Source organism: Aotus nancymaae, unplaced genomic scaffold (assembly GCF_030222135.1).
Source record: "Aotus nancymaae isolate 86718 unplaced genomic scaffold, 86718_ANA_hifiasm-v0.15.2.pri h1tg000014l, whole genome shotgun sequence".
In the NCBI taxonomy this organism is placed as follows: domain Eukaryota; kingdom Metazoa; phylum Chordata; class Mammalia; order Primates; family Aotidae; genus Aotus; species Aotus nancymaae.
In genome coordinates this window covers 86,851,286-86,878,969 of record NW_026988425.1, presented here as the reverse complement: position 1 = coordinate 86,878,969, position 27,684 = coordinate 86,851,286, and the positions used below count along the sequence as shown (strand labels likewise).

General features: G+C 32.8%; 1 protein-coding gene across 7 annotated transcripts in view; it reads right to left on the bottom strand.

Annotated features, from left to right (window-relative positions):
* Nucleotides 1-27,684, bottom strand: part of SLF1 (SMC5-SMC6 complex localization factor 1) — a 97,554-nt gene that overhangs the window by 11,708 nt on the left and 58,162 nt on the right. For 4 of the 7 annotated variants that reach the window (XM_064376148.1, XM_012477517.2, XM_064376150.1 and 1 more), the window contains 7 exons: nt 23,186-23,333; nt 15,886-16,031; nt 14,312-14,475; nt 13,365-13,498; nt 11,377-11,469; nt 10,782-10,964; nt 5,727-8,196 (listed from right to left, as the gene is read on the bottom strand). In XM_064376148.1, coding sequence (XP_064232218.1) covers nt 7,715-8,196; nt 10,782-10,964; nt 11,377-11,469; nt 13,365-13,498; nt 14,312-14,475; nt 15,886-16,031; nt 23,186-23,333 — 1,350 coding nt within the window. In that variant the 3' untranslated portion in view covers nt 5,727-7,714. Of the gene's footprint in view, nt 1-939; nt 1,048-5,638; nt 5,707-5,726; nt 8,197-10,781; nt 10,965-11,376; nt 11,470-13,364; nt 13,499-14,311; nt 14,476-15,885; nt 16,032-23,185; nt 23,334-27,684 lie in introns of those variants that run through there. The other 3 variants (XM_064376151.1, XM_064376152.1, XM_064376149.1) reach the window with 3 other exon arrangements.

Sequence of the window (27,684 nt, the reverse complement as noted above, 5' to 3'; positions counted from 1 at the left end):
TTACTAGAGACATCTGAGAATAGTCAAGCATTGTTAGAGACAGCTGGACCACAGAAGAGAGACAAGGGGAAGGAAATGACAATACTTGTCCCAAGTTCAAACATCCCTTTTCAATAAAGCTATTGGAGAACTGAAACTTTATAACTACATGCCCACAAAACATTCTTCTTTTCTACAGTAATTATGAAAACAAGTCAAAATCTGTACCTTGTAACACTGCAACCATGGAAAACAATTTATTGGTGTCAAGAACTTACAAGCTCTTAGAAAAACTTTACAAAGATAGAAGTATCTATTTCCTATCATACAAGGTGGAGTATGTTTGTAATTTTGTCATCTTTGTTTTATAATAGAGAAAATAGCTAACACCAATTTCTGACGGAAAAAACACAATGGTATACCTAACTCTTACCTTTGTCCTAAAACTCTTACAAACTTCAGTTTCCATTAACAGAGAACTAGCAAACCATAGGAGGGTCTTTGAAGCACACGAGAAACAATTCAGAATATACACTATGCATATTTGATGAAGGAGTTTTTAAACATATTAATGTGATGTTCCATTATTTGTGTAAAGTTGCTAACCATCACTTTAAAAAAATACATTTGCAGAAGAGAAAAACATTTTTTAAAAATCAAAACATACAGCACTTGGTAATTTAAGCAAGAGCAAAATACAATGACTTATGGATTGGGGTACCAATTATTCACCATCCAATCTTGTACACTATGATGCTATGTATTTGATACATAGTACATATAAATGCATATGTACTTGATTTCCCATGACTGTGACAACAGCCCTGACCAGTAGGTAAGAAATCTTCCCCTAAAAAAACAGATTGATACTATCAGGTGTACTATAGTTACCAAGTAGGTATACAGGATATTTATACAAAACAACTGTAAAAAGACTGTTCTTAGTACTTAAAAGAGTACCTTACAAGAAGCTATTTCGCCGGCCTTCACAGAAGAGGTACAAAATATGCTCCGGAGAACTGTGGTAAGACACTCTTCAGAATTCTCTCAACAGAGGGTTGTTTGTATCTGCATTAATGTTGCAAATAATGTGTTATAAAGTGGATATTTTTTCAGATAAGATATACAATGAATATTTTTTCAGACTGATGATAGAAGAAAAAAATTCTTTATATAGTAGTATTCTTTCAAAGCCATTTAAGGTACAATCTTTGAATAAATGCAGCTGTCATTTAATCTAACCAATTTCTTCCTGCTTTTCTATGTCAAATCTGAAAAAGTCTCATTAGAGAACAAGTAATTCTTCAGGTTCCATAAACACTAATATCAGAAAGTAAAGATACGTTATCATGCGTTATGACTCTGCAAGATAAGTTTACTCTTTAGTGACTTAAGAGTACTGCTGAAGAGTGATACCCCTCCAACTCCCACTTCAACATACTTGGGGCTCCATTTTGAAGTGGCTTAAAACAATGACCAGAGAAACATTAAGTGATAGGTCAGATTCATGTTCAAAAAAGGAGCACAAGTATAGTGTATTATTTGAGATCTGTGTTAGATGATACTAATTATATTTTTAATTATATCCAACCTTAAAGAAATAGCATATTAAAACTGTAGTTTACCTTTTAAAAATCCAGTAGATGCCAGTTTAAATAAGACAACTTTAGAAAAATTTCAAGGACTGATTCTTACTTAAATCAGGAGCATTACTTTCAAAAAAATTAGTTACTGGTATTACAAACAAATACAAATTATTACAAAGAAATCTGGAGAAGTGAAAAAGAAATATCCAAAATTTTTTCACATAAAGACAATTACTATAAGTAATGGTTTTACTTACAATCTTTTTCCTTATGTAATTTAGAGAATATATGTGCGTGTGTATATATATACACACGCACATATATATTACTATTTATACTTAAGAGTCTTACTATGTTGCTCAGGTTGGCCTTGAACTCCTGGGCTCAAGTGATCATCCTGCCTCAACCTTTCAAGCAGCTGGGACTACAGGCATGTGCTACCATATCTGGCTGAGGAAATAATTTTTAATAACATTTAATTTAAAATATTAAAATTAGTAAAGGAAAATGATATTTAGGTAAAAGGTCCAACAACTTTTAATAAACAGCTTTCAACCTTTCTGTAAGTCCATCTCCTCCAATAACATGGCTAAGTATAAACTTAACAGTATTTTGGGGAGTATAAAAGAACTGAAATGATAGGAAAATAAGAAATGAGATACAAGATCTGCCTGTGAGAAAGGACTGAATATTACTATTCAAAACAGCCTTTTTCTCATAGGAAGACAAATACCACATGATCTCACTTATGTGTGGACCCTAGGAGAGCTGATCTCATAGAAGTAGAGAGTAGAATGGTGGTTACCAGATGTTGGGAAGGGAAAGGGAGGGAAGGCGAAGATGGGGAGACAATGGTCTCAAGGGCTACAAAGTTAGATTAAGAAGAATAAGTGCTAATATTCTATTACATAGTGGGGTGACTACGGATAATAACAATGTATTATATTTCAAGACTGTTAAAAAAGAGGGTCTTAAACGTTATCACTACAAAGAAATTATAAAGGTTTAACATGAAGGACAGGTTAACTACTATGATTTTATCATTATACAATGTACACATGTATTGAAACATCATACTTTACTCTAATAAACATGTACAATTACTATGTGTCAATTGTTTTTTAAAACACAGTGAAAAAAAATCTAGCCTGATTCTGATGCCATTAGAACTAGAATTTTATTATTCTTTATTTTTGATTAAATTGAATTTTAAACAAAAGAACCTTCTATAAAACAATTATCTGGACCTTTGGTTTAGTTTATCAAATATTATTCAAAAATTTGAAAGACCTATTTTATTTCTGAGATTAGTCTACATGCTTTCTGTAAGACTGATTTTATACATTCACTAACTTCCATTAATGTAATAAGCAGTACCTAGAAATCTTTACCCTTGGGATTCCTTTAAACAGAACGATTCTTAACCATTTTTGCCCTCATCCTCTTGCCTAGTTTTCACCTTTACAATTCTGCTTTTAAGTTTTCATGGAAAGTTCTTTAAAACACACATTTTAATTTTACTAGATTTTACTTATTGCTCTATAATTTTATGTCTAATGTTGTAAAAAGGAAATAATGCAAAGTAGAAAAATGTATCTTTAGGATGAAGCCAGATAACCAAGATATATATTCCTTTAAACAAACAAACAAAACTATTATAAATCAAATGATTTTGGTCATTAGAAAAATTTATCAAGAATCATGACATAAACCACTGCTGACCTAACCTTTAGGTTGAGAAGTCACTGAAAACAAACTAAGTTATTTTCATCTGCCAACACTTTAAGATTAATGATTTCTTAATATTACTATTTATTTCACTTTGAGACAGAATAGGGAAGCAGTGGTAATTTTAGTTCATCTACTATCAAAATAAACAATAGTATGATAGGTGCAAATGCAAAGCTGGATTCCAGATTTTCAGTTCAGTGAACTTACTTTCTGTAAGTAGCAAACTTTTTTTTTTTTAACTTCCACTCTTTAGTAGAACGAAATTGTATGTCCCAAACTACTGAGCCATTCTCTATTAATGTTTAACATCCATAATGCATTAATGTTCACTTAATCCAACTCAGATACCTTGGTAAGGAAGAGGATTAGATCTACCAAATCTGAGTTCAACATCTAAAAAGATTTGAGGGCCATGATATAAAAATAATTGGGACGTATATGTTTTAATTCTAATTGGAAATAACTATTTATAAAAACTTGAATAAGGGATTTTGGGGGTTTATATATGTTAAAGGCAACACATTATATATTACATATATAACAATACTAAATACTTATTAGGACTGCTGTTTAATAAACAGTCACTTTGCTGACTTAATATTGTTGATCTTTAATTCCACAAGTAGTTAAAAAACCCAGGAGAGTTCATTATACTTCTGTTTTAAAAAGGGGGTGGGAGAGATTATCAACATCTCTCTTCAAAAACAAAAAAGATAATATTCTAAAAAAAAATCACTTGTATCTAGTGCTAAGGATTGTATTTCAGCTTTATAAAAACATACTTTAAGTGTATTTATAATCAAAACTATATACTTACACTAAAAAAAGACCTATAGTAATAAATTCAAAAATAAAAAGTATTAGGAACAGCTTGTACATATTTTAGATGTTCTGTAAGATCAGTATTTAAGAGGACAAACTCTTTTTAAACATCTAATGATCAATGATGTTAAAAATGTTTTGTTTCCTTTGAAAAGGTCTGAGTACGATTTGCATTACCTTGAAATTGTATGCTCAGAACTAAGTAAAACAACATTTCAACCTTTTTAAATTAATTTAGCCTATAATAATTTTAAAATATATATCACAGCCAATAACCACCAAAGTATATTCTCCAGCTACAGTTCATTTTAACCTACAAGGTGAATTTTCTGATAACACAATTTGATTTACAAGGAATAGTTAACTATTTCATGTCTCCTGTTTTGACAACACCAGGCAGAGCCTAATTCCAATAATGCTATCACTGACCTTTCTAACTCAATCCACATTTGTTATAAAAACAATTATCATTCCTAGTTTTGCAAGCTCCACGTCAGCAGGAGGTGCAATTGGCGTGAAAGCTACGTGATAAATGCCTGAGGGAAAGAATGCCTCATGCCACTCAAGGATGACCCCTTCCTACTGATTAAGGAGCAACAGTGACAGGCTCTCATCAAGTTCGCAGCTTAACTGGAAATGTGTATAAAGGCATAAGGATTGCACATTCCACCAATTTTTTTTTCATGTGAAGGTATTCATTTAATTTAACTTTCTATAGCAGCATAAACAAAAATGGCAGATATTTTCTGAAGGTTATATAAAGTATCTTACTGTTAATGCATTTGTGCTTGCTTAAGAATACTAAGACTGCAAAAGCACACCCTACATCCTATCCACTCTAAAATAACATTGCTAAAATAATACTCATCAAAGGATTGAAGTACTAGACACTTGAATATTCACATTTATAAACTAAAACAGAACACCAATTATTACTGAAAATTTTAGAAACATACAAAACAAATTAATTTAACAGATATAGAAGATAATAAAACTCACAATACTTAAGCCTTATTTACCTTCCTAGACTGTGAGCCTTTCCTTTTTTTATAGTTAGCCTTTTTCAAGCACACCACCTGGTTCAGAGTAGGTGTTCAAGAAATGCTGAATTCACAGGAATTAACCTCGCATTTGACTTTTATGAGGATAAATGTTTTTCTGGTCATCTTGGAATGAGTAAAATGACAAAATATGTATAAACTTGTACCACTATTCTGCAAAGTGAAATTAAAAATTAACAACCTACAAAACTCTAACTTCAAAGAGATTCTAAGAAACTGCCAGTAAACACTGCATGTGGAAAGGCTGAATCTCAACTGCTCAGAAATCTCCTCTCCAGCTTTATTTACACTATAATATGGTCTCTTATATTTTTAAAACTATGATTCCATGGAACTATGATATCACATCTGGCAAAATACAATGAAGAAAAGCGTTTTTCAACCTTGTCTTCAGCTGCAACTTTGAAAAGTCTGCAATTGAAAATCAAGGACTAAGATTATGAATTACACTTTACTTACCGAGAATTTCTTCTTCCTATCCCTTAAAGATAGATTTGGGTAATTATTCAAGGCAGTTATTATGTTTTCTGAAATAAAGTATAAAAAGTAATTTTGGAAATGAAGTATTTTATTGAAAATTTAAATCCATATTCATATACTGGTATTGTTAGCCAGGGCACAGAACACAGTAACCTATGTTTACCATGTTGGACTTTCAAAGAAGTGTAAAACTTCTGAAAGGCAGAGACCTCAATGACATCTGTTTCATACTTCATGTCATCATGGCTTGTAGAAGTCGGCAGACAGAACAGTCAATTGTGAAATATTAATGCTAACTGCAACTAAACAAATTTATCTTATGAATATCTAATTAAGAAAACTACTTTGTCTTAACAGTATAAAACCATAACTCATGATGCTGATTACTTAATTACCTTAGAATTACTATCAACTTAAACAATTACTACGTTGCCTTTGGTCTAAATAGCTCATTACAATTAAAAGAGGAGGTAAGAACTAGAAAGGAAATAATATTTATTAAGTGTCATATAATGTGATTGGCTAACAATTCTATCATGACAAAGATCCTGGTGTGATTTCTATTTGACATGTATGAAAACCAAAGCTCAGAAAAGAATCTGCCTTGTAATTTAGTTATTAAGAAACTAGACAAGGATTTGAAAATGTGTATGATGTCAAGGTATGTTTACAAGTTTATATTAGTTTACCAAGCAAACACTATCTCAGACACTTTTACAAGTGAAGTAAAGAGGTACTCCTTGGAATAAAAATATTCTTATTCATCATCTGGAGAAGCACTTTACTCTCTATTATAAGTATTTAAACTTTTCTTAGTCTTCATTATATCATTTTTTCTCTGATACTTTGGAGGATTAATAATAAAAAGATTTGTATGATGTCAAATTTGAAGGCTAAATACAAACAACTAGTATTTCTTGAGTATGTGTGAAAAATTACTTATTTAAAAATATTTTTCCATACTGATGTAGCAGTTTTCAATTTAGATTATAAACCCAGTAATATGATACTAAGCATTTGTATCTTGTTAAAATACCTATTTCCAAGATAAAACTGAAGTGTGTTGCTTTAGCAGATTAACTGCTGTAAAGTCATCACTTTAGTTACATAAAAGCTAAATGGAAGTGTTTCTTTTCCACCTGTACGATAATGTAGCTTATTCCCACTAGTGAAGAAACTTCAATTTCAAAAGTGGTTATTATCCACACCCTTTTAGTTTTACTATAAACTGCTATTAGGAAAAACTGCAAAAAAAAAAATTACTACTCAGTAAATTCATACTATATATTAAGACCTTAAATCTCAAATCTATTACTTAGATGCCACTCATAATATGAAACTCATAAACTTATTATGCAGCATATGTTTTCAGATACAGAATATTGGTTACATAGAGCAGTGACAGATATACCTTGTATATTAATTGCTAAAATAAAACAGATTAAGGAATTGAACTGTCAGACTGCATACTTGCTGCATTATAAACCAAAAGAATATTAATTATTACTATAAATTTTAGAAATGTTTATTTTAGAAACACACAAAGCTAAAATGCATATTTCAGTCCCACAGCCTATAGAGAAAAAATAGGGAGTACATTTTGTTTAGGCTTATTTTTTTCCTCAAAATCCATCCATAAGAGTCAGGAGCTACAAGTTGACAGGTACACATTTGTATGAATATCCTTGCCATGATTCTAAGACCTAGAACATCTAGAATAGATGACATTCATTTTGATTGGAAAAAATATTTAAATTAACTTTACATGTACAATATAATATCACTTTCATAACAAAAAAATTAAAGATTAATGAAACTAGTATTTACTAAAACAAAATTATTTTTACTTTTGAGTCAAATTTTACACCCTGCAAAGAGTCAGAAGCACACTAGAGTTTTGCAGAAGATTTTTTAAAAATGCTTTTAAAATTTAGCAAGGCTGCAAAGTTTGTCAATAAATAAATTTCTATCTGTCCATAAGCTATGACATCCATAGTAAATGCCAATGCAAGTTGAACTAAATTTTAGAACATCAATCCGTACTTTCTAGCATCATCATGAAAACTCTGTGACTGACTGACACATCATTTCCAACGTTATCATCAAGGCCTCAGTGTGTACTCCAGGACACACTTTCAAATTCTCAGGCAGTTCCTTAAGAATATGTGGGAGTTTCTGCAATGTCTTTATATTTCTAGCATAAATATCTAATAACCAGTCAGTATGAACACTGGTGGTTTCTTTATGACTTTTACAAGCCATAGGCAGTTCATTTAGATAAGTTAACCCTTTGGAAGCTAAAATGAACTCTGAAGATAAATCAAAAACTGAACAAAAATTTAGCAACATCCTACTAAGTAAAAATGAGCCAAATTCAAGTTGCTGGTAATGAAAATGTTTCTCTGCTTGTGCATGAAAGTTCTCCACTGTATCTTCTATTTTTGTAATAGCAAATAGCTCTTCTTTGATTTGAGGTGAAATCACATAATCCAAGGGCAATTCTCCTTTAGCATTCCTCTGTTGTAAAAGCACTGGGCCTGTGAAAAGAAAATGCAAAATGTTAAAAGTAAAACATTACCATTTTGGCAGCTTAACAGCTATTTTCTCTTTTTTCCCAAAGCATCCAGGGCTTTCTTTACAATCATATTTTGTATGAATTCATGTTGACACAATTAACTGGCTATATATATTGACTGACTAATAAAGGTACATTTTTTAGAAATCTAGTCAATTACCTAATAAGTTTGCCTAAAAGTGTATGCCTTAGTTAAATAAAAAATAAATACAACTACAAATTGAAAAAAAAAAACCTTTATAAAACTTTATCTATTGTCATCTTAAAATAAGAATTTCACTGTTCCCAGAAGAAATTTTAAAAATGTATTCATCTTATAAATTCTGTATAAGAGCCTTAAGGATATCTCAAAATATCACCAAGAGGAAAAAGTAGTGCCCCTTTCATTGCTAATAAACAATTCTAGCAGTGCAAAGACTGCAAAACTTTGCACAGATAACACAGTTTACATATTAACCCTTGCTTGTGTTCAATGTTTAGTACAGGTAACTGATTCACACAAACTACATATTAATTATTCTAGATCAATCTCAGATTCATCCATTTATACTAACTAATTAAACTCATCTAACTACCTACTTAAAAAGTACTAAAGATATAGTTTATTCTCTAGGTACTAGCGGTTGATGTTGGGGAGGCAAAACATAACTCAGTATTTGATTACATAGCAAAGTATAGAAGTGCTTTGTGCCTTAATCAGTCAAGTCTTATAATTATTTATGCACTTGGGCATAAACATGTTACAGGGGATATAAAGGTTTTAGTATTAGCACACATAATCACAAGGTCTTACCATTATAACATAGATCATATTGTCAGAAAGAGAGAATTGATTATAACTGCTAAAATTCTTAATGATGACTCTGATCAGATATATATAATGGCATAGATATAAAATGTACTTAAAAGATCAACCATTGATAATATGATGAATGCATAATTTATGGAAAGATAATTCTAAAACAAATTAGCCTCCTTTTCATTGTGCCAACATCTCAAATATTACTCCGAGTTACTTCTGCTAAACAAAAAGATGACAAAATTACAGACACAGGATACCAAAAGTAAACAAAGGTTTTAGAGACATAAATAAATTCTTGAAATTATTGCTCTTGAGACTGAGTGAGTCACAATGAATAGATAATACAGTTACTTCAATAAAAGTGTCAAACCACTTGACAGGCTCAAACCCAGAATATGACTAAGGCAGAAACAAGTCTGTACCACTGCCAAAGGACCTTGATAAATACAAATACAATTAGATTTCCTCTTCTAGGATGAGAAACTCATCTCTTTACTATTCTCCATTAAGGGCCCTAGAAAAATTCACATTGGTTGGTATAACGCCAATACTCTACTAAGGGAGCTGGACTTCATACAATAACGGCTCCTACCAAATATTGGCCTGAATGCCAGACACATGATTGAGTAGAAAAATAAAACACTGAGGAGGTAGAACTTATGGTTTAGTAAACACAGAATACTAAAAAAAATAAGGTAGAAGAACTGAAAAATATATTGACTATGAAATGATATCAGTAAAACAGACACACTAAGGCCTTTAGGGGGCAGGAGAAGACTATATATAACCAAATGTCTTAAACTACCATGATATACAGCCTTCCTTTGCTGCATATATACTAAAAAGACATCTTAAGAAAATATGCTTTTTGTCTTTATGCAGAATCAAATGTTTTAATTACAGGATAAGAAAATGTTAAATTGAAAATTAAAATTAATACAAATAAAAGTGACAAGTAATTTCTACAAATCTTTGTTTCCACATTCTAAGCTTGTCATCAGTTTTCTTTTGTTTTTCTTTTAAAAACACCAATCAGTTTGAACATTTTGATGTAGAATTTCTATTATTCAGTTTATATATAAGAAGAATGACACTGAAATAATGTGGGGCCTTGCCAAAAGCAAAGATAAAAAATCAGCCGGAAAAACAGTAGATGAATATTCAGCTCAAGTTACCGCCTTCACAAAACCCCTGCATAACAGTTATCACCATTTGAAAATCCTCCTACTTTAACTTAATTGGCTGCAAAATGTGAATGAAGAAAAATATTCTAGAATATCATTTTTTTACAGTCTGTAGAGAAATGACTCATTAAAAATAAGATTGAGTTTGTAGTTATATACAGGAAATGAAAAAAGAATGAAAGAATCCAGGTAATCACAATTGAACATTTATATCCATTTATTAATACGCTTTCAGAAAGGACTGGCTCACACAGACATTAAACACCTGAAGTAAAAGGATAGATATTTAAAACCAGCACATTCAATTCAAAAATAGACTCTCAGACACAAACCTAAATAGGCTTAAAATGCATACATAAATAAATATATATTATGAAAAGGTTTACCTCTACTGATAAAAGGTGCGTATATTTTCAGAGACTTTTTATCCTCACTTTTTCATTAATATGAAATAAAGGCATATTTCCTCATAGATTTTAATATAAAATGCTATCTACCTCTGTAGGATTCATAAAAAAACTGGATAATTTATCAAAACCCATTTAGCATAAACGCACTCACCCCCATGCTGTAGTAGCAGCTTGCCAATTTCTACATGTCCGTTTGACAGTGCATCATGCAAAGGAGTCACCCCGTCCACTTGAGTGAGCAGATCTACCTCTGGACAACGTTGCAAAATTTCCTGGACACACACTGTGTTGCCATAGTTACAGGCTTCATGCAAAGGCGTCCAGCCAGCATTGTCTAAATTAGAAATCAAGGCAAGTTTTAAAACGGCGGAAGTAGGACTTTTGGTAGGAAAGTATTGATGTTCTACTTTTCTCATCATTGTGAACTTTCTAGGTGCTTCATATACAAAACAACTGCTGTGATAAAAATGTCTAGGGTATAATCATATTTCTACCTTAAAAAAATCAAAATAAAAACAATTTTAAAATATTAATGTTGGGTATTATCAAAATATGGACATCAAAAAATGTTTCTATACCATTAGCTATAAATCAATATATGAGAAATTTCTTGGCTTTGCTAATTGTAGTATTTTTAAGATACCTTAGGTAAATTTACTTAAATAATTTTTCTTAATGTGACATACAACTGTTTATTATCACAAATATTAAGACATTGGATTAGACCACAAAGATTTAAAACTTACCTTTAACATTGATGTCTATTCCTGGCAAAGAGAGAAGAAGAATCAATTTCTCCACTTGGTTATTTATGCAAGCTCTATGCAGGGCTGTTTCTCCTGCCATAAAAAATTAATAGATTATTCCAGAGAAGACAAGATATCAACTAAAGAAAATAATCAAAGGGCATGAACTAGGAGATCTGGCCCCATGCCAGAAAATTATTTATTGAGTTTTCCTTTTGACTGGTTTAAACATCTCCCGCGTTAAAAAGTGGGGGGAGGGGGAGGACCCCCACCAATCCATAGTGCTTCTGTTTTATCAGCAATTCAGCAATGAAATTCGATCGCAAAAGGTTTAATACAGGCATTGTCTCCCCTAGTTCAAGGTTTAAAGCTTCAATCCTGCTATAAAACCCCCAAATGATCAGAGAACACCAAAAATACTGGATTTTGCAGCAATAAAAGTTTAGAGAGCAATTGCCCTCTCTTAAATTTATTCATGAACCTACGTTAAATGTATGGCTCTTTTTTATACAGCATTTATAGCTTAATTCAAATGAATGTTTCTGGCTAAGCATGAGTGCCTCTACACACTCAAGTATAATTCAGAACTTCAAATCCATTAACAGATGGTTTGCTGCTTCTCAATAGGCTGTCTGGCTTGGCTACAACAGCACGGAGAGGGAGAAATGGAGGAATCTTAATATAAACACACACCACACACACACACACACACACACACACACACACACACGAAAAAAAATCCCTAGTACCATTTAAAGCTGAACAAGAGTAACAAATAGAATGACAAGGGTTTTTCTATATCCATCACTGTTATAACCAAGATTAATAAGATATAAGTGATTATTTAAGGGGAATTTTTTTTAAAAAAACATTATAAACGACTGCTAAGGAAGCAAAATGAAATACTGAATCAAATTTGTTCTTGCTATAAAATACTAAGTAGCACATTTTTACAGTGTTCAGTTTTACAGATTATCTCTGTAACTTGTATAAAAACATTTTTTACATGCATAAAAAAGCTTTTGAAGTTTTTCTCTACTATATCTCAATTCTCTTCCTCTCTCCCAGTTCCTTCTGCTGTTCTGCCTAAAATCATTCATATTCATTTTACTTTCTGAAACAATAAAACAAAGAACACTGATTTGTGAAATTAATATCTGAGTTCTCATTTAACCTCTTTTTCATATTCTGAGCCAAATGGACAGTTATTTTGAATCTGTAATGTACAATTATGAACTTATATCACATTAAAATGTACGAGCTTCACTGTCACTATTTCTGTGGGCGTCATTATGTTAATATTTGTATTAAAAACAAGCTATAACTCATAAACAACAACAACAAAGACTCAGCAATTTACTTTGGCCAGGTATAGACTTCTAGAAGATCCATTTGCAAGTTAAGAGGTGTCTAAGTAAAGGGGTGCCAAAGTGAATTATTACGCTATTCTTGTTATTTCATCCTTTAGGTGCTTAGGTTCCAGTATAGTTAGAACCAAAAGCCAAACACATTTCATAGTCTGGGCTCAATGCCTGGAAGAAAAGAGCCCATATGCTTAACACAGCTATGTAACATAGCCTACTCTTCATTCTTTGTTCACAAAATGTCTAGGACTGAAAGAGATGAAGACTGAATTATACTTTCAAATCAGAAGACACTGATCCTAAGCAGCACAGGTTGAGATGGAATAGAAAAGTAAGGCGGGCAAGTCTGGAATGAGCTCAATGAATGCTATACTGTGTTTCATATCTGGAATGGCAGGGAGAGGAAAAAAGGGAAGGAATACTCTATTATACTGGGTATTAAACAATCACTTTCTTTGCATAAATGACAGTTCAAGAAAATAACATGTTATCCAAGAAGGTACTTCCTGGACCTAGTCCAAATTTAAGTTCAAGTATTCATCAGGGCAAATGTGTGAAACCTGCAAGTACTGACTATAACCATGAAAAGTTCTTAGCCTAAATTAATTTAGATACTTGGAATACCTTTTAGATTAGTCTTGTGAAAATTCATCTTTTTAACTACAGAGGGGCAATTCTCCTTGGAACATGACAATTCTCCTTCTGACTTCTTTTTCAATTTTTTTAATGATGATGAACATTTAGCAAGGTTCAGGTTCCTGAAAGGAAAAGTAAGAAATAATCAAGGCTTGTTTTTCAGCAAGGCGTACCAGCATACATTAGATGATATTTTTTAAAAGTCTAGCCTCCTTTTAATTTAAACCCCCTTACTCATTCAATCTTTACTGCTTTCTGATTTTAAAGTTTATTTCAACTGTGTAGAAACAAATTTCAGAGCACTAATTTTCTTTTATTAATCTTACTCTGCCAACTACTCACTAAATTTATAAATACAGAATGTCAAATAAGGAGAAAAAGACCAGTTTTAAATCATATTTGGCAGAGAGAATAAAGCAGAAAGCTAAGGTCAGAATGCAGGCCTCTGCTCCCCATTCTTATTTTCATATTCTGATTCTATTCTCTTCTTCCTCGCATAGAACTTTTCAGGCTTTCTGAGTTTTATACAACATACACTTTTATATACCCTATACTTTTAGAGGAGGTTTCTCATTTTGAGGAAACTACTATAACAAAATAGGATATCTCATATGACCATACATTCTGAAATCCCATCTATATTATGGCAAAGCAGTAATTCAAATCATAGGGCAAAAATTGTGTGAAACTGTATTTCATCAATAATTCATCAATTATTTGATGAACAGTTTTATTTCTTTTGGGAAGTACTTAATAGAAAGTATGTTCCTTGAATTACAGAAACAGAAAATGTTATCAAATAGATCTAAAATTGAGTTTTGATCTAATCAATACAATTCAGACAGTATCACGGATAAACATAAAGTTCAAGAAATGTGTTGGAAAAAGAGCTGTACTCCAAAACAAAGCACATTTAGGATATCAGCATCACTTACGGTAACTCTGGCAGCTCTTCGACTTGGTTTTGTTTAGTACCATTCAGCATTAGTAAGGCTCTCTGAGATTCAAAACAAGGCCTCTGTCCTATTTTCTTTGATATCTGAATCTTTCCAGACCCAAGCACACCAGTTTTCCCCAAGGCTGGTAAATAGGAATATACCTGTTGAAAAATAATATTATGTTATTTTCTCAACTACAAAAAAAGCAGCAAAGAGACATTATTTGATTCATTTCACCATTACATTTGGTTATATTTTCTTGGTTGTATCACAATGGTTGCTACTCTTTCTTAGTTAAACATAACAAAATATTAAGAAAGCTAGCTTTGTGTCATAGTCAACACAATGTGAAGCAGTACAAAAATATCTTCTTGAAAATAATTTTTTTTTCTAATTCAATTTTGATCCTCATTTAGGAAAGCTCTTTTGATTAGTCTTATGCCCAACATGTATGATTCATTTGCATATTGTATACGTATGATTTATGTACAACTGATATTTTGTAATTTCCATTTTGATAATGCCTTTCTTCAACAGAAAACAAGTCTTTCATTTTTAACAGAAAAGGAATAAAAACATCCTTAAAGGCAAGGATTGCTGCAAAACAGAATTTGCCTAATCTGACCAATAAATACATTTCTCATTTGATGAAACACTGCTAGAGCTACTGGATATTAATATCTAAAGATAGCCAAAATAAAACCAGAAAGCTTAAAATCAAATGTAGCCTATATGCATAATAGTTTGCTTTTAAAATGCCATTTTATACCATGTAGAATTTTGTTAGATCTAGTTCATTCCAAAATAATAACCTCATGTAGAAACGCTATTAGGAAACAAGGATTTTTTACTTTTCTATTATCAATCCTAGGCTACACTGAAAAGTAATTAAAATTTCTTTTTTTTCCTTTCCTTTTTTTGTTGTTGAGACAGGGTCTTAGGGTGTCACCCAGGCTAGAGTACAGTGGTGATCACGGCTCACTGCTGCCTCAACCTCCTGGGATAAAGGATCCTCCCACCACAGCCTCCCGAGTAGCTGGGACCATAGGCAAGTGCCACCATGGCTAGCTAATTTAACTTTCTCTAGAGACAGTCTTGCTATGTTGCCCAGGCTGGTCTCGAACTCCTGGGCTCAAGGAATCCTCCTGCCTTGGTTTCCAAAAGTGTTAGAATTATAGGCAGGGGCCACCATGCTTGGACTTAAAATTTCTATTTGATGACTACTTTTCCCCCACCAACCCTAGAGAATGGGTCTCATTACGTAGCCCAGGATGAAATGCAGTGGCTATGCACAGGTGCAATCATAACGCACTACAGCTTCAAACTCAGGGGCTCAAGCAGTCCTCCTGCCTCAGCCTCCTGAGTAGCTGGAACTATAGGCACTCACCACTATGGCTGTCTTTAATTACTCTATTTTTGAGGTAGAAATATACCAGCTTTTATACAAAATTCAAAGATTTATGAATTAATATATTCTGCATACTTACTTGAATTAACTAAGAGTATTTTAAAATTGAGTTTGTGAATACACTTCTTGAAAATGTAAAGAACCAGAATAGAGAGGTGCTTACCATTTTCTGAAGAGAGAGTGGCTCAGAAGAAACACTGCCAGAGCTCTGTAGACACAACTTTTTAAAGACTGCCTCTGCAACAAACATTTGAAGCCAGGAGGAGGAAAAGGAGCAAATGAAAATCTCTAATTCTTGTGAAGAAAAGTCTGGAGAATATAAGTAAATATAGTTATTGCTGTATTCTATACAATTTTTTTTCCATATGCTATTTCCTTAGTGAAGTTTATTCTGTCAAATGAGAGATCTTACACCCGTTAAGATTCACCTACATGATTTTAATCCACAAAAAACAGGTAATATCCCTATTCCTTGACTTTTAAGAGAAAATATTTAATGGCACATGTTCTCATATTTGAAAAAACAATCATTAGGTTTTATTATTTCAAATACAAGTCTTCACATTACATACATACGGAATAATTAGGTAATATATAGAGGGTATTTTATTTATCACTATACTTTCCAATTACCATTAAAGATCTCTTCCCACAATAGGGATGCTCCTTTGGAAAACCAGTAATTAGTTTTTAAGTGAGCATACAAGTATCTAATTTGCAATCATTAGTCTTGAGTTGATAGGAAGAAAGTAGACTGCTTCCTATGACAACATCTATGAATCCTATCACTGCAGAAAAGGAAGAAAGGTACAAGATACAGAAGAAAAACATAAAACAAGAGCATGTATAAAGATTTCCTCAGAAGTCTGCACCCACTCTGCTATTGGGGATGGTGTATAATTTTTTTTTTTTTTTTTTTTTGAGACGGAGTCTCACTCTGTTGCCAGGCTGGAGTGCAGTGGCACGATCTCAGCTCACTGCAACCTCTACCTCCCAGGTTCAAACGATTCTCCTGCCTAAGCCTCCTGAGTAGCTGGGACTACAGGCACGTGCCAGATGGTGGATAATTTTAAATGATGAAACAAAAAAAAACAAGAAAACACCAAGGGCCTCAAATCCGTTCTACAAAAATTCAAGTACTTCAATAAGATGAAAATCCAGAGGTATAAACATGAATTAAAACTGAAAAAGGAGTAGAGTGACTCTTTCCCATGTAATCTATTTAATATTATAAACTATTAATATTCTCTGTGTAAGTAACATAATGGAAATACAACAAAATGATAATAAAAGAATAAATAAGATCAACCAAGAGGATATCAAGAGCTAAAACTACAAACAGTATTAAAAAGTTGTGATATTATACAATAAGGCAGATTAACTATAAACACTGAGAGAATAAAAAAGAAAAAGTCAATAAAATTATAATAAACAGAAGAGAATTATTAAAATTATAAGCATTACGTTAAAATAAATTTTTAAAATCAGACAACGATAAACTTAATAGCGGTATAAAGCATAAAAGTTGGCCTCTCTATCAGGTGTGGAGTTCTTTCACGGTGAAGAGAATGCAGACACCCAGTGAATGTCCTGCTCAGATACCTTCAAAAAAGGCTGGTGCTCTAGTGTCTTATAGTCCTTGACTCTTAACTCTGATTTTCAATAGTGGATGGGAGAAGTAAGGGAGGATTTGCTTTCAGGTAACATTTGTTAATTTCTGGTTAGCATACTGGGGAAGGGGATGCTATTAGCATCTAGTATACAGAGGCCCAGGATGCTACTAAATATCCTACAATGCCCAGGACAGCCCCAACAACAAATAATTATCCAGCCCAAAACGTAATCAGTACACAGGCTGAGAAACTTGCCTTGACTAAAGAGATCTGATGCCCTTGTCTTGTGGCAGTTTGTCATAAGGAGTCTTTAAAACTTCGGGCAAACAGCTTCAGGTCAGGTATTAATCAGATACAACTAACCCCACACAGATACATTATCACTAAATTAGATAAGTCCTTCCATTATGGCCTCCACAAAGATACAATGTTTATGAGTTGGAAAGGAGAAAAGAATTATTTCCACTCCTTTCTCTTGCTACTACTGAGGCTCTCTTAATATTATCTAAAAATGTATAAGCAGTAAACTGAAGGATAAGAATCAAAAGATAATTTGAAAATTTAATCTCTAATTATATACATTAAAAACCCTATCTATCATCACAGAGTATACTGCAACCAATTGATCTCTTAACATAAGAACTCTAGACAGAGGCAAAAGCAAAGAAGAAATAACTGGTAGAGTTCAAAAGAGATGATCTCACATTGAAATTTACAAATGAGGTTATCTAATAAAGATCACATCTGATAGGCTTACAGTAATAAGGTATACCAACTACTAATATGATAGCTACCCATATTACCAAGTAACAAAGTCAAGGGGAATAATAAATAATAGATGAACAAAAGAACACAAGAAAATTAGCCCGTGGACTGTAAGAACTTCAAGGGAAGAGTCATACTTGTAGTCCTTACAGTATATAGGCCATTAACTTGTACAGAGTAAACATTTAGTATTTTGACAGATGAATGAATGATTGGCAGATACCAATAACTCATAATAGAGAGCCAAGCCAGGACAATCTTTTTAAATCAAGTTAATGAGATCATGCTGCTCCCTTGCTACAATGGCTTCTAACTCTTTAACAAGGCTTACAAATTCTTACACAACATCTCCTATCCCTTCTTGGCCGTATTCTGCCTCTCTTCCCATCAGCCAGGCACCAGAAAGGGCCTCAAAAAGGCCCTCTTTCCTATCTCAGAGTTTTGGTAAATGTTATCTTCTGACTAAAACACTCTGCCCTGTCAAACTTCTACTTATTCTTCATGTTCTGAATTCCATGGTCACACAGTATAAAGTAAGTTCAACAATCTCAACACCTAGATTTTCCTGTTCAGAGCACTTATTTTAAATGACATATTTATATTAACAATTAGTTAATATAAATTATTAACTGTCTTACTGAAAGCTCCAAAAAAACAAACAAAAAACCCCCATAAGGACCATGTTTTGCTTCCCTCTTCCACTCTATGTAAAAGTGTTTAGCTCAATGACTGACAGAATGCCAATAAAATTCTGTTGAATAAACGAAGAGACCAGAAACATTTTGGCTGATAATTAGTAATGATATATAAACATATTTATGAAAGAGTTCTGAAGCATGGAAAGAAATTAGAGATAACAAAGCAAAAATGAATGAAGTTCTGGAAAAAATATTTATCAGGAAATGATGGTGTAATTTGAGAAAAGCAAAGGAAGTTTTACTAAAGTTCTCCAAAGTTATGAAAAAAACTATAGTAAATTTTGATGACATCTTTCCCAGTGAAACAACTGGAAAAGAAGTAAGTTTAAGTCAAGACTGGCAAACTATGGTGTGCTGCCTGTTTTAACAAATAAAGTTTTATTGGAACACAGCCATGCTGTCTGTTTATGTACTGTGTATGGTTGCTTTCTTACCACAACTACAAAGTTGAGTGGCAAGGATATAGACTGTAGGGCCTAAAAAGTCAATAATATTTACTATCTGGTATTTAACGTTGAAAAAAGTTTGTTAATCTGTAGTTTAAGCCACTAAATAAGGAATTTCGATTAGGCATAAAAAATAAATTTCAGATAGTTTAACCTTAAAATACAGAAAAGAAAGTGTTTAGAAACAATATAGAATAGCATCTATATGGAATTGATGCACACGAGATCTGATAGAAAAAAATTTTATTTATCCTCTAAAACATCTGTTGCCTTAATTCTTGACAAAACAATTACAAACTAAAAATTATACTAAATTGAAATAAATTTGACAGATATGAATCTCAGTAGTGTCATGGTATGAATTTTGTACATTTGAACTAGGAAAAATCAAAACGTCCAGCTTACCATAATTGAGAAAGATGGACCAATATCTTCAACTGGGAGTTATATAATAGTGAAATTATAACATCTTTACTAATGACTTGGTAAAAGCAAAAGACAGTAACTGAGTAGAAGAATAATGCAAAAGAAATTTTTTTTTTAAAGGAAGGAATCTCTGCAGAGAAAAGAAATGAGGAAAAAAAAGAGGTGGCAGACAATGAAATTCAAAATTCTTCATCAAAATATGAACAAAAAGTATGAATTGTGAGTCTGTGTGTGACTAACATGAGCTTAAACTCAACCTTAGTGTTACTGTTATAATCCTATTGACAGATTACTTTGCTCCCAAAAATCTATTAATATATTTGATCACTAACATTCAACACTTTAGACGAGATTTAAATTGCCACTATTGAAAAGTGTTTTTAAGCCTTTTTCTTTACCTTTCTCAAAACTGTGTGCATGTGCACACACACGCAGTTGGTTGCTTAGGCTTCAAATTAGGTTACAGCTAGGCAATTTAAATGTTTTAAACATTATTTTTTGTTGTTGTTGAGAAGAGTCTCACTGTCCCTCAGGCTGGAGGGGAACAGAGTTCACTTGTAGGGAAAAGTGTGGTATTCTACAAACTTCACAATAAACAAACACTTTAATTTTGCATATTAGCTATAGAAAAGCTACTGGTTTATGATAAAATGTTCACTTAATTTTTGTCTCTTGACAAAGGTTAAACACCAAGCTGCATTAAAAGAAAAAAAAATTGACAGAAAATAGAAAAATATTAATTTGAACAATTTTTAGAAATATATGTTTAAAACTTTTGGCTGGGCACAGTGGCTCATACCTGTAATGCAGCACTCTGGGAAGCTGAGGTGGGTGGATCACCTGAGGTCAGGAGTTTGAGATCAGCCTAGCAAACATGGTAAAACCCCATCTCTACTAAAAATACAAAAAATTAGCCAAGTGTGGTGGCACACACCTGTAACCCCAGCTACTTAGGAGGCTGAGGCATAAGAATCGCTTGAACCCAGGAGGTGGAGGTTGTAGTGAGCCGAGATCTTGCCACCGTACTCCAGCCTGGGGGACAGAGTTAAGACTCTGTCTCAAAAATGAAAAAAAAGAAATAATGTTTAAAACTGTTAAACTGGCCAGGTGTAGTGGCTCACACCTGTAACCCCAGCACTTTGGGAGGCTGAGGCAGGCAGATCCCCTGAGGTCGAGAGTCTGAGATCAAATTGACCAACATGGAGAAACCCCATCTCTACTAAAAATACAAAAATTAGCTGAGCGTGGTGATGCATGCCTGTAATTCCAGCTACTTGGGAGGCTGAGGCAAAAGAATCACTTGAACCTGGAAGGTGGAGGTTTTGGTGAGCTGAGATCGTGCCATTGCACTCCAGCCTGGGCAACAAAAGTAAAACTGTCTCAACAACAACAACAAAAACTTTTCAATTGCCTAGCTATAACTTAATTTGAAGCCTAAGCAACCAACTGCATGTGTGTGTGTGCACATGCACACACGAAGTTTTGAGAAAGTTAAAGAAAAAGGCTTAAAAACACCTTTCAATACTGACAATTTAAATCTCATCTGAAGTTCTGAATGTTAGTGATCAAATATATTAACAGATCTTTGCGAGCAAAATAATCAATCTGTTGACAGGATCCTAACAGTAACACTAAGGTTGAGTTTAAGCTCGTGTTAGTCACATAATCAAAGTTTTGGGGTTTCAACTTATCATGTAAAAACTGAAAATAACATTGGGTAACAATGTCCTGCTTTAAAGTGAAGGGAAATACAGAATATTAGTGAAGAAAGCATTGAAGCAAATGTATAACATACGATAGAATTCTATTAATATACGGCTCATTATTTCATGCATTTGGCTAAACGATAAGATAAATTATAATTCCTTAAGGGCAATTACTGTGTATTGGAAACAAGACATGTAACTATATTGATAATCTCTAAAGCCATTGCTAATCCTCTACTGGGTCTCAAAATTCAAATTTCATTAAGGAATGAAAACAGGAAATTCTGTGATAGCAACTAATGCCAGAATTCTGCTGTTTATGAAAAGGATAAAAACCACTAAACTACCTAGTAGGAATGGTAGGAAAGAAATAAGAAAGGGTTCTGCAGGAAGACTGAATGTTAGCTAAGAAATGTTGAAGTCATGCAACAAAGAACAGCTACCCACAAAAGGAACTGTAATCAGTCCCTCAGCTCAATGAAAAAGAAAAAAAGAAAAGAGATAAAATGCTTTAGATAAAAATCTTCTAACTTCGGTAATATAAAAAGAGAACTCTCTCTGCAGAGGGCATCATTGAATAAATCCTGAACCCAGTTAGAACCTGGATTCCTATTCTGAAGTCTCTCTTCAAAGTATTAAAGTGATTGACAACATACTGAAGACTTTTTTCTTTATATAAAATCAAAATACACTGAAACATGTGTAGCAGAGTACTTATTTGGCAGTTTAAAATATCAAGTATATAAAAATCATCTTTTGTAGCTAAGAATCACAAAAAACTCACCTTGTTTAAAATGTATTCATTTTAGGAATTAAGGATTACAGAAATCAAGAAATAAAGAAAAAAGGAAAGGATGGATAAAGACTCTTCCTAAACTGGCTATGAAAGTTTGGGAATCTACATAAGGTCTTTATGGAAGCCTCCTTCAGTCTAGAGACCCAAAGCATCGGCTAGAACTTTTCACTTGTGAAGTGAGTTCTGCCATCATGTTGCTTAAATAACAATCCTTCCCCATTTTTGGCGGGGAGACTTTTAAGTAGGTAATGGGGAGAAAAGGAAGAGTGAAAAAAAATTATCCATATAAATTACTTCTGTTTGCTTCATCCATGTTCACTTCTTGTTAGTCCATCATACTCAATGGGGACAAAACAGTAGCAAGTTTTTCTTGTTTATTTCTTTAAAGAGACAGGGTCTCGCTCTGTCACCCAGGTTACAGTGCAGTGGCACAATCAGGGCTCCCCACAGCCTAGGACTCCTGGGCTCAAGGGATCCTCCCACCCCAGCCTCTCGAGTAGCTGGGACTACCGGTTGAGTATGTACCACCATGTCTAGTTAATCTTTAAATTTTTTTTTTAAAGACAGAGTCTTGCTATGTTGCATAGGCTGGTCTCAAGAGATCCTCCCACCTCAGCCTCTCAAAGCAGGTTGGGATTACAGGCGTGAGCCACTGCACCTGGCAAAATAATTATATTTGAATAATAAATGTAAGTGGGGGCAAGTCTCCTTTAATGTCAGAGGAAAACAAGATACAAAATTACATATATAGTATGAACTCTATGTCTATGCTTAGAAATACCAGAAAGACATTAAAAAGTTAACAGTGGTTATTTGTGTAGGAGCATGATGGGTACTTTTAATCTTCTTCTTTATATTGTCTCTGTGTGTGTATCTATGTGTGCATGTATCCATAAGTATTTTAAGGAAAGCTTCAAATGAACATATGTTAAAGCTTACAGACTGCTTAAAAAGAAATTCAAAACTAATTTCCAGAATAGGTCTGAAAAAAAACAGAAAATAGACAAACTTACCATCACATGAAAGAGAAATGTAACTTCCTAAGTCATCAGACATGTGTCGCATCACATTTCTACCCATCTTAAGACCAAGGAAGATCCAATAATCTATTGCTGCTCCAAGAATTCCAGCCAATAAGTAAGCTAGTTCATGTTTGAAGACCTGACATTAAGATACAAAAAAGTTACTGAAATATATTAAAATATTAAATATCCGTTAGTACTTATTTTGAAGACTTTTTGAGGGGCAAAACATAGCTATTTAGAAATACAGGTTATGTAATGATAAAAGATATTCTTAAGAAACCTAGCTAACTAATTCTCCCACTTCCATCTCTCTCTCTTCATAGGATGAAAGAGTTAATAAAGCAAATTTTCCAAGGACCTACAAGTTAACAGTTTAGAATAAACTTAACTTTATCCAATGCTATCAAGTTTGTTAGGCAATAATTCCATTAAAATGAGGAAATACCTGGTTTTTGTAGATTTTTATAAATAGAAAGATAGGACTATAAAAGAAGATAGATTTATCTACCCCCACTATTTATATACAGAATTATCTTTTACATTTCTCTATATGACATTATCCAGAAAAAGACATGAGAAACCTGATGAATAAAAGCTCCAGCAAACAAATTATTCATTTGTTATAATACACTGATTCAAACTTTCATTATTTAATTATATATCAAATACCAATTACCCAACTTAGAGATGTAGAGATCAGTTTTGAGAGTATGGACATCATTTTATATGATTACTTTTATAATAAATATCATTAAATTATTGTAAGAAATGGAACAAGGTATACAAACGCTGTAAATGTGCTTTACCCTAGTGTTTGAAAGTACTTTTCTCATCTCTAAAATTCAGTATAAACTATGAAGATGAAGAAGTATGAAAATAAAATTTTAAAAACACTTTTGATTTAAATATGAACACTTTTTCCAAAGCATTAAAACAGGCTGAAATTCTTATGTTCTAATTATTTGTTGTCTAGGCATGTTGAATATGTAGGAAAAAAAATCACTAAATTCACATTTGGGTAAAAGGCATATTAAAAGGTTTTAATAAATGCTACAGTAATACATTATAACTATGTTCTGCCATCTAATTTCTTTCTCATTAATCCATATTAGGTATATAATATGCTTAATAAGTATAACATAATATATGATATACTGTTCTTGTGTAATAGTTAAGATTATAGTATAAAAGGATCCAAGAAATCTGACCTATTACTAATAGATCTAATATGACATATAACCTATTACCACATTTATTAAAATCTTTCTCATGCTTTTTACCCAACTGTTAGTGATTTTTTTTTCACATATACAACAAGCCTAGATGACAAATAATAAGAATTTCAGCTGGTTTTAATGTTTTGAAAATCTGTTTATATTTAAATCAAAGGTGTTTTTAAAATATTTTCACACTTTGTCTGTATAGTTTATATGGAATTTTAGGGATTAGAATATTAAGTTTTTATATAAAAAGGCACTTCCAAATCAGGTTCTTAGATCCTTTTATACTATAAACTATCACACTCATAAACGGTATGTTATATATTACACAGTAAATTATGCATATTTCAGTGTATTACAGAGTTATATATTACACACTAAACTAGCATGTTATGCCGAATATGGGATTAGTGAGAAAAAAATCCCTAGCACTTTGAATCCTCAGTGACTACTGGATTTGTGTCTCTTGCCCTCAGCAAACAAATTTCTTATACGTATATTCGAAATTTCATTGGGATATCATTGCATATCTAATAGCTTTAGTTAGCAGAGAAATGATTTCAAAACCAAAGTTCTATTTCTGGTTTATTGTGCAAACATAAGCAAATGGTCCAGCAGCACACACAAAGCTTGCCAGAACAGTGTTTATTGAAGGAAAACCCACAGTCAGGATCAGTAGCATGTGTGTAGGTCCTCTGTTGGCCTATCATATCAGGGGCAGCATACTGCATTCTTGCAGAGCTAGATGTTAGAATCTAGGAGAGAGACCCCCAAGTGTGGGGCTGAGGAGATTTTTAAAAGCTGCATGATTAAGAAAGTAGTGCCCTTCTTCTGATATGATCAGAGGCCAAGACAGCCAGCCAGATCCTGGCAGGTGAGGCTTCACAGGTGGTTGTCAATCCCACCGGGTCTCCTGCCTTGATAGGAGAGCTGAGTTTAAGCCTTGCAGTTGCAACTAAATGGCATCGGAAACTAGCCGCAGGTCTGGTCACATCAATAGCACCCACATCTCCCCCGGTATGACTGGCAGGATTAGGGTCTAATGCTAGTCTCCAGGAAACACTGCAGGAAATCAACTCCATTCTTTGTAGAGTCAGTATCTTGCTTGATCACGCTAAGTTAGTTAATCCTTACTTCTCACTGTTACCAAGAGAATATAAAACAAAACAGTGAAAATATATAAACTAGTAAACTGATTATGTCCATAAGCACATAGGCATCCACAAAATGTTCCTTCCAACGTAACATATATCTGAGTAACAGCAAAGACAGTACTCAGGAAAGAAGCAAGAGGTTGGTAAATGTTTCTGAAAGTATTCTCCATCTCAAGAGTATAGTAAATCAACATCACTTTAGACCACCCAGGCTCTAGGACTCTGGGCAAGAAAGAAGGATGTTAGCCCACAGAATGAAGCGTTATATAAAAACACAATCTAGCTTTCCATCAATTGAAAACAACATAAAAAAAAAAATCAAACAGTTGGGACTTTCCCTCTTTCCTTATATAAATATGTGGTACATACAGTTGAAATCACAATAGAATATTAATATATTTTTAATATTACATTTACCTTGATTACTAATGTTTTTAAACAGAGAGAGAGAAGAGATTTTGCAGAGTAACTACAGATTTTTTACTATGATAAAAAAGATCCTGCCAAAGTGATTCCTGTTTTTATGTCATTAGCTAAACATGCACACTACTACATAGTCATAATAGGAAGTTTTTATATGAAAAAACATTTTCAAGTCAGGTTCACAGATCCTTTTACACCATAATCTTAACTATCACACTCATTAACAATAACAGGGCCAAGACCCTGTGCTATGGATTATACTCACTGCCACTTTAACAATATATAAACAATACGATTCCTTCCAGTATAGTGGATATATAAGCTTTAGAAATAGATTAGCAAGAAAATAGTAAATAAATCATCAAAGGAAAGCAGCTTTCTTGGAGTACTGAAATATTTGTTAAAGCTGAAAGAAGAGAATATGAATATCCTAAGAATTAACAAAGAAATAAAAGGTAGACAAGATTTGCACATATGACATATATTTACCTTAGAATTCCTTTCTAATATGTTGAACTCTATTACCAGACATTCTGTCAATACGGTTCTCTATCATCCACCAGTAGAAGTAACTTCTAGTTTATAAAATTGGCAATCTTCCAAAAATTGACTAATCTGTAATGTAGAACAAACTAGCATCTTGGCCTTCTGACTCCCAGGTTAGGGATTTCCATGATATCTCACTGTAATACGTGACAAAATACTCTGTTGGAAAGATGCAGACATAATGCACACACGGTGCCTCTTCCTGTTTCAAACACTGGCATTTGAAATATAAGAAAGTGTGTTGCAGTGGAGACTTGGCCTCTAGTCAAGGCTTGCCCTAACAAGCTGTGACACCTTGAATAAGTTATTTAAACCCTTTATCAACTTTCTTATCTATAAATATAAACTAGCTTACATTTCTACCTATATTGTAGAATTATCAATAGCACTTAATAACATCTCAAAGAAAAGTGGGACCAATAAAATTTGTACCTCCTCCATAATCTTGACACAGCCCACCTCCGCTCTTTGCCAAGGAAAGCCCAAAGCTTTTCTCAGATTAATGACAATGAAATTCACTGCCATTGTGCCACTCTGCAATACTTGCTGATTGACATTATGACAAAACAATATTAGCATAAACTGAGGACTTCTGTTTAGCTAATGACTTAAATTGAATACTTCAACTCAGCAAATCAAGAAACAAATGCTTTACAGTACTGAAAATGATGTCTGTGAACATGCATGGAATTCTTGAAACTGGAAACTGCCAAAAAGATTTAATTAAGTACAAGAATGAATTCTAGCAGAAAGGTAATACAATTTTTAAAAAGCAGTTTTAGATTAAGCAATACAAATATTAAATAATAATTTGCCAAATTTGAAACCAGTTCTCATATTACAACCAATGCTACAATTTAATACAGACTGCTTCACAAATATGTTGCTTTTATTTAAAAGTTTTAACAAAAATCTTCAACTTAAATATGTATAAATCTGTTACTGTTTACATGAGCATTTCTTAAGTAATTTCTTATCTGTGATAGTCCTTTGAAGACTTAGTAAAATTGTGAAAACATCAGTTTTATTATTGTTTTCAGTTATAAATGAGCAATTTCATTTATGTAATCAAATAAATGAAAAAAAGAAATGTTCTATAATAAAGAAATATTTTCTATCCTTAATGACTGCATTGTATAAAAAG